This window comes from Sinohyriopsis cumingii, unplaced genomic scaffold, assembly GCF_028554795.1.
Source record: "Sinohyriopsis cumingii isolate HCF-2022 unplaced genomic scaffold, ASM2855479v2 utg002447l, whole genome shotgun sequence".
Lineage (NCBI taxonomy): Eukaryota > Metazoa > Mollusca > Bivalvia > Unionida > Unionidae > Sinohyriopsis > Sinohyriopsis cumingii.
The window spans coordinates 231,269-239,883 of record NW_028316215.1 but is presented as its reverse complement, the minus strand read 5'-3'; the positions used below and the strand labels follow the sequence as shown (position 1 = coordinate 239,883).

General features: G+C 33.1%; 1 protein-coding gene across 1 annotated transcript; it reads left to right on the top strand.

Annotated features, from left to right (window-relative positions):
* Positions 1-1,981: 1,981 nt before the first annotated feature.
* LOC149770724 (uncharacterized) lies at positions 1,982-5,938 on the top strand. The gene is made up of 3 exons (XM_089949195.1): positions 1,982-2,062; positions 3,570-3,642; positions 5,350-5,938. The coding sequence occupies exons 1-3, from the start codon at positions 1,991-1,993 to the stop codon at positions 5,631-5,633; spliced, it is 429 nt and encodes a 142-aa protein (XP_089805321.1). The 5' UTR covers positions 1,982-1,990; the 3' UTR covers positions 5,634-5,938.
* The last annotated feature ends 2,677 nt before the right edge of the window (positions 5,939-8,615 follow it).

The following is an 8,615-nucleotide window of genomic DNA, read 5'->3' as shown; positions in this document are numbered from 1 at the left end:
ATTCCATGAATCGTTCAGATTTCGCTTGATAATGTCAGCTAGTTGAAAGTGCAATGAATGAGAACATACAAGTAAAATAGAATGACAGTTACCGTACATTTCACTGGCCGATGATACAAGCCATATCAGATTGACAGCTTGAGCCTTTTTAATTTAAAACCAGCAAGCAACGTGCAGCTGTAGGGCTAAATTTGATAAAACTTGTGTTCAGTTCTTTCCAAATACTAATTATATTAACAATATTGAACATAATTACAGTAGTAATGATAAAAATAACAGTACCAACACGAACTATTATTATTATTATTATTATTATTATTATTATTATTATTATTATTATGTAGACAGATGGGCAGTGACCTTAAATATCACTAGGCATTTATAAATTTAAAAATTTCATTTATAAAAGCCGTATAAAATCGAGACGATGTGCATTATTTAACTTAAACCCATAACTAGGCAACGTCCACCTGCAAGGTTAAATTGAATTATCTTTATTTAATTTAGTCCCATTAGTAAGCAACATCGACCTGCAGGGTTACAGTTGATTATAATTGTACTCTGTTCTGTCCAATTATTAAATAATTATGATAATAAGAATAATATTAATAAAAATAAAAAATAATTCTCATTATTAATATTGTTCTTATTCTTCTTCTTCTTATTTTTAGGAACCAATACACCATAAAAAGTGCTCGGCTGCAGATGGAAAAGTCTATGCTGTCAATGCATTTACGGACACGCCCCGAGCAACTGAATCCAAAGATGGACAGCAGAACAATTCGCCCATCGCAGCATTGGTTGATCGCCTATTAAAGTAAGTGGAATTTCTTTGCTTCTTTTCTACTGTAAAACGTCTCTTTTTTCTTCTTCCGATAACTTCACAACAATGTGAAAATTATCTTCAACACATATCGATCAACGTTTAACATAACTGGATAAAGCACTTAGAATTGCTGAGGAATCAAGTTTGAAAATCACATCTCAAAATAGCATGTATCCAATACAAATAAGTCAATGGCAGTAAAGATATTAATTTAAGTATGCTTTTCGTTCTTGTTCAAAACAAATTAATGCTTATTAGAGGCATACTGGTGTGGAAATGGAAGATATCGTTTATGATAGCAAAGAAAAGAACATTTCTATAATTACAAATGAACTATGTGTATCCTGTTTTAGATGGTTGTACAAGGATTCTGAACGGAAGACAGGAATTATATATATATATATATATATATATATATATATATATATATATATATATATATATATATATATATATATATATATATTTATTTATTTATTTTGCTGATCAACTTTGTTCATAATTTACAGGGAAGCAAGGACATCATCCGACATCCTCAAAGAACAGGGTGAATGGAAACAAGAAAATACAACAGGAAGGATTCGAAAAGAAAAATTTAAAAATGGTCGTCCAAAAGCTTCGTGTCTGTTTACAAGCTCCAGATCCAGCAGACTATTTAGAAGGGTTACAAAAGAGAACAATGAGATGGAGGTTACGAAAGAAATCCTCCTCCTTATGTCGGACCTTTCTGTGTGATGTCTATATACTATTTTTGTTGTAAAATGTGTTACTTAGCTATCAAAGTTAGCAGAATAATTTGAAATAAATATATAAATAATACATATATATAAATGTTTTGTTTTTATTGAAATCAAACAAACTTATATATAATGCTTGAACGAAATATTAATAGGCATTCTGCCCAAGAATTTTATATGATGACTGACACTTCATGGAGCGTTCGTCTGTCCTATCTAAACGCGTGTACAATGTTGAGCACACGTTATATATGGAACCAATTGAAGCACACAACATGGATGTATACAGACTATGAACATGCGAAATCGTTTGAACCAATCGCGTAATTTCTTCCAAAAAGTGTGTCACGTGGTCATGACATCACACACAAAACCAAACTCAGCAGCTGTAAATATGTCGTCAAAAGATGAAAATCGACCATCAAAAATGAACACTGGCGTGCCCAGTACTTCTGGAAGTACACATTATCAGAAGTTACGCAGTGAGAGCAGTGAACAGGTTTGTATTTCAATTTCTTGAAAAGATTACACCAATGTGTATTATAACGTACCAAACAGCTGCCAATTATAAATTATCATTTCATCCGTACCCACCCACCCACCCAAAATGGATGGTCTATTAAAGAAAACAGAATGTGATTTTATTCATAGCCGTTTGAAAGAGGAAATATTTTAGAATTCTAGTAAGTTACTCTTTGCCCATGGATTATGTTGTTCTAGTTTAAAACCTATATTAACAATTTGAATCTTCCTTTAAAACACCGAACAGCTGCCGTTTACCATATCAGGAAAGACTATAAGCACTGCCGCCGTGTATATGATTTACGTAAAGCTATTCGTAGGCTGCCGCATACCTCGTAACACGATATACGTAATATACTCATTACCCGTATTTCGATATTTGCAAGTTATTGTTTAAACTTTTACAAATAAGAATGTTTAAATTAATATTGAGTGAATCTCATTGGTGGAAAATTCAGTATTGTCGCCCAATAATTGCACTTTATTAATAATTAACTCAGTTATATGACATATCAAATTAAATTAATGAATTAAACAAGACTCCAGCTTCTTATTTTATTTTATAAGGTTTATTTAGTATAAGCGATATATAATACAGCATATGATATAAAGGTAAATTCTACGTAAATCTAAGAAAAGGAATAATATACTCAGACCAGTATATGAAAATGTTATTATATGGCCCTGTTTTATGATCTTTTCCAGTGATAGTAATCACTTTAGTTCTCAATAAAAGAAGGTAAACTAATTTTTGCACCAAGATCAATGAGTAGCTCTGATAACATTTCCTTTTTTAAATTGGCAATCCGAGATAAATAGTCATACATTATTTCATATGATTTGAATACAGAACTCTGCCAACCACTCAACATACTTAGGTAATAATGAGATATCATTTTAAATGTCATATTTATATCTAAGACAAGATTTAATGTTTGTTCCATCTTCTTCATCTTGTTTTAGTTGAATTTACCATCAGCTTCCAGAGTACAAGTAGGGATATGAAACTGGTTAGTTTTTTCAATTATTTTTGACCAAATTAGGTTGGCTTTTTAAGGCATGTACTGGTGTTATGCTGAATACCCCCCCCCCCCCCCTACATACATCCAACAATATGCTCAATGATTGTATACAGTGTCAATAGCCTAGTGGTTAGAGCATCTGCCTTGGATGCGTGAAGTTGTAGGTTTGAACCCCAGTCGAGTCATACAAAAGACTTATAAAAATGGTACTAACAGCTGCCTTGCTTTTCGTTCAGCATTAGGAGGTTAGTGTTAAGACTGTTTGGCCTGGATTCAGACATAGCGATATGACTGAAAACTTGTAAAAGCTATTGTTAAAAAAAATAATTAACACCCATATACAGTGTCATATACATGTGGCCATACTGTGTTTTTTAAATTTATTAATTGGTTAGGTTAAATCACTGCATGTAAACTTCCATCTCCACCCAGCATTTTATGAAGGATATTATTTTCTTGCAGGTGCTTGTCATGGGTGTTCCATCAGACCGTCCAGAACTTGGTATATACACAACAACAATGCAGCAAAACAAAGGTAGTTCTCTAAGTGTGCATTGATTATCCATTTCCATATGACTAACAGAAAAGTTTTAAATTACTAAGCAACTACATTTGCAAATCATAATGTGTTTTAATACAGACTGTCAGGGTTGTTAACCTGTATGGCTTGCATTAATTAGATAAGATTTAAGCAATATTCCAAACTAAATGTTAGTGTAAGAAAATATATTTTTTTACAATATAAAAAGTTGAAAGGGAAATACGTGATAAATTGATAACGATAACCATGCAACACCACATCCAGAAAGGAACCTACATATATTTTCACACATTAGTTCATGAAATACATATTTCAATATTTTGTATTATTCATGGTCAGTACTATTGTCTTTTTCATGCTTTTATAATTCCCTTGCCCTGTTAAAACAATCGGGTTCAACAAAAAACATTAGAAGCCTTACAGTGCCCTCCCCCCCCCCTTGAATGTTTCTTTGACCAGTGTCCACCCACTTTTTATGGCCAGAATTCCATGGCACTGAAGAGTTCCTGTTTAACAGTATCCCCAAGAAAGTCCACCCCTCAAATGCAAACAGCAGCAATTATAATTGTGCACAAATGTAAGATTTTCACTTCACAAGTGGGAACATTTTATTTTAATATGTGTCCGAAACCAGTATTTGATTGGTACAGTAAGTAACATGATTATCTCTACTGATGTCTATTTCCCAATGTCAGGTTTGAGTGTACCACTAAGGTTAACAATAATTATCTATAAATGTCAGGATAACAAAATGGTCTTCATGGGCTAAAAATAGAGTTATGGATTAGCACACAGGAAGAAATTAACATTGAACAGCACTGAGTAGCAGACAAAGACCAGAAAATCATGAGACAACTCATGCATCACTTCCTTTATAAACTAGGCATTTTGTCCACAAAAGTTTCATCTTCATAATCAATTGCAGTACTGTACCATTAGAAAAAAAGGAAAAAATCATTAGAAGACTTTAACAATTCATCACGAAAATGGAGACCTATTACTTTAAAAGAAAAGTTAGTCATTCGACTCAACATCCTTGGCTGTGGTGTGTGGGGCCCAAATCGCTTTATGTTGGAAAGGCTCCAATCCAATACATTTTTTGTAACAGATACGGAGGATATTCATCAGCATTGGAAAATGGAGTAAATGGAAAGAGCATTGTATATGTACAAAGATTTAAATGATATTTTTTAATGTTTCTGTAATTTGCATGATAAATATACCTCACCTGCATTTCATTCTTAAGTCGAGAAAAAGAATTATTCAGTTGTTCAATTGAAATACGTCTGTTCTTAAGACAAGAACATTTTAATAATTAATGCTGCTTTTAAATGAAGATGTTAAATGCTTTGAAGTTGTATATAACTTTCTTACTACCGTACTATGTACATTCTATACACTTATGCACAAAACATTTAGTCCTCAATTGAAAAGGCCACATAATAAGAACAGGACCAGTGTGTGTATGTGTGTATATATATATGCATATACATACACGTCTTATACATTTGAAAGATCCTTTTATCTTCAGTCAGTTTTGTTAAGGTGGTGGATAAGATGTAGATATGTAGAACTAATAATGTATTGGTGGTGTGAATATTTCTATAGATAATGATGAAGTAAACAGTTGTGTGCAGTGTCTGTAAACTGCCACAAACTGGTTTTAATTATATATGATCTTTTTATTTTGTGTGTTTACAGAGTGGACTTCCAACCTCAGACGTAACATGGAATTATGTCATGCAGCAGTGACTCGGCAGTCAGCTTTTTGCCATCTTCTCCAAAGGACAACTTTACCAGAAACATCTTACATGTTCCTTTTGGAGAAGAGTATGATGGACATGGCAATAGCAGGATTGTCCGAAGGCTGTGCATATGGTGTTGTATTTCGCCAGGGACGTCTGCACTATTTACGATTTTTTGAAAGCGGCATTTTCAGTGGATTTTTTGAAAGCAAAGGTAATCACATCATCACAACATTATAGCTACATTTGAGACTCATGAAAGCAAATGCTCATGCTTTTGGGACATTCAAACTGGCTCCAAATTACTGGATGGTTAACTGGTGATCAAAGCACAGAGTACATTGTGCTTATGTTTGTAAGCATTTGTCAAATTCTATTCTACGACATCTCTTTGTAATTGCATTTATTCTATATTTGATCTATGACCACCTTAAATAAACCACAGGGGAGGGATAAAAACTATCATACCCTAGTTGCAGCTATAAAAGTATAAAAACGTATGTTGAAATATCAGTTAAGTTAGAACAGTGTAGTTTAAAACCTTGTTTATCCCACTGATAGGAAAGTTTTTAGAAGTTGAATTTGTAGTTTTATTTCATTTAGCATTAAACTGAAATTAAGACTGTCAGAGAACAGTTATTAATCTTCTGATATCTGGTTAATGAAATCACATTAGGCTTACAGTAATGTTATCTTTAACATTGTCATTTTGTCAAAATGTACAGATATAGCTTTTTTATTGTCATTTTGTCAAAATGTACAGATATAGCTTTTTTATCAGGTTATCAGTTTATACAAATATTTAATGTTCTTTTCTCCTTGTTAAAGACAATCTATTGATTATATATATATAATTCTATTGCATCTGATAAACATTGTTAACTTTTCATTCTGAAGCAGTATAGCAGATGAGTCTTTGTCTGCATGATTAGTTATCTCCAGAATCGAGGCACAACATTTTACTTATAAATCTTTCTCTTTCAAGGTTTGGATATTATCAAACAAGCGCTTGAATGCGATAGAAACGAGGATTTTTTTTGGGAAAACATATTTACATTGGATGATATCAAAGCAGCTGAAGGAGAATACTTTAATTTGCTAACCGAGAAACGCAAAAAGCTGCCAGAGCCAGGTTTGTGCATTATTCATGGCTTTCTTCTTACTAATACGTGACCAAATATACCTGTAGCTTGCCAGCTTTCTAGTTAATACTGAAGTGTTTAGAAGCCACAAAATCAACTATCTTAAAACGTAACTTTGAACAAAAATGAAGTGAGAACAAGATAGGCATTGTTGATGTGAAATGTGAACAGAAGATTGTCTTTAATGTTTAATAGTGCATTTAATTTTATACTTTGTAGTGTTGGTGCCATAGTAATATACGCTTACCAACTCCTACTTCAAGTTTGAGAATACAGCTTAAACAGAAGAATGTCTTGTAGTGTCCATAAGACAAGTAGGTCATTTGGATGTCAAGTAATTTTTATTTCAAGAGGTACATGAGGAAACAAAGTAGAACACATGATCTTATGAGTGATAAAAATGGAAAATGTCATTTTATAAGAGAAAAGTAGCCAGAAACCAAATGGCAACAACATCAAAGCAATTTAACCAGACCTTCAAATTGTTAAATATTAAGCAGCTACAGTAAGGAAACAAGTAAGATAAAGTGAATGACATCCACAAAGAGCACTAAACCCGCAAACAAAATTGCACCATTCATCCCAGTAAAACCTTTATACTTTATGTACATTTTACAGAAATTTAACATCTATACCTTGTATATTTTGCCATGTATATAACTTGCATCGAAATAGTCACATTTAGTTCTTTTGACAGAGGGTATGGATCTTTTTTTGTGCATGCTGGCAAGTAGATGCATGCCATAACCTACATTTGATTGTCTGTGGTGGGCAAGTTAAACACAGTAACATTATGCTTATAGTGGTTTTTTTTGTTTCATTACAGATTCAAAGAAATTACCATCCACAGGAAGAAGGTATTTCGAAATACTGTTCCAAAATAAAAACAGTATTAGGAAGTCGTTAGATCATTTTCTTCATCACGTACAAATAAATATTTTCAAAGAAAATAATTTTGAGTGTATATGGGTGATGGTGCAAATAGAGAAGAAAAAGAGCTACAAAGACAAGCAGAATGCGAAGTAAGTATTAAGAAGAAATGCAGGAAATCATTATTACCTTTTCCTTCAGTCTTTCTATATCCATCTTTCATTTTCCATTTGTTATAACCATGCCCATATACTAATCCATATATGTCTATCCTTCCTTCCATTCAGCACACTGTTAAGACAATTAGTCTCTCATATATTTATATGAGTTGCCATAAAACATGTTATATGTACTGGTCATTACCTAAATAGGCACCAACTGTCCAGTCACTTTGCCCCAGCTGTTGCTGTAGGGTTTAACGCCATTTTTCAGCACAAGATAGGCTATACATGGCGGCCAGTATTAATGTTGGAGGAAGAACCCGGAAAACCCTCAGAAAGAACCACCGACCCACGATAAGCTACCGGCAAGCTTTCTCACATAACCACATTATCCGAATCCGAGACTCCTTTGCCCCTGCAATTTTTATTATATGTATTGCTCTTTCTGTCACTGAATGTCACAATCTTGTTAGTACAGTTAGCAAGGGTTGATGTGACACAGACTTTTTCCATTGGCTGGTGTGACCATCTTGTGTGAAAATCAATTGGCCCTGCAGAAAATCAACTGGCTCTCCCAATCAGAGGAAAATAATGATGGAGGAAAATTTAATTGGGCCGATGGCCATCAATTTTAAATGACCTTCCTCAGAACCCACAGGTATTGGTCGGGCAAGCCAGCAACAAAATTGCCGCCTGAACTAGTCCTTTTGTTTTTTATTAGACTGGAAACTTGGTAAATGCTATGGTCATTATCAGAAGATACATATATATCAATGAATCAGTGTACTTCTGCAATTTTTGTTCAGTTTTCTTTTGTATATCAATGCAGTGCATGATACAAACTTGTGAGTGCAAATTGTACAACTTCTTTATGGATTGTAATGAAATTCAGTAAAATATTATGTTCATTAACAAATAATGCATATATCAAATCACTATTCCACTAATTAAGTTTAGAATTATTGCCCTTTATTGATTTCAGTCTAAAAACAGTGCATAATATAATCTAATGAATCATCTAATCTTTCAGATTTCACTGGATTGCCATG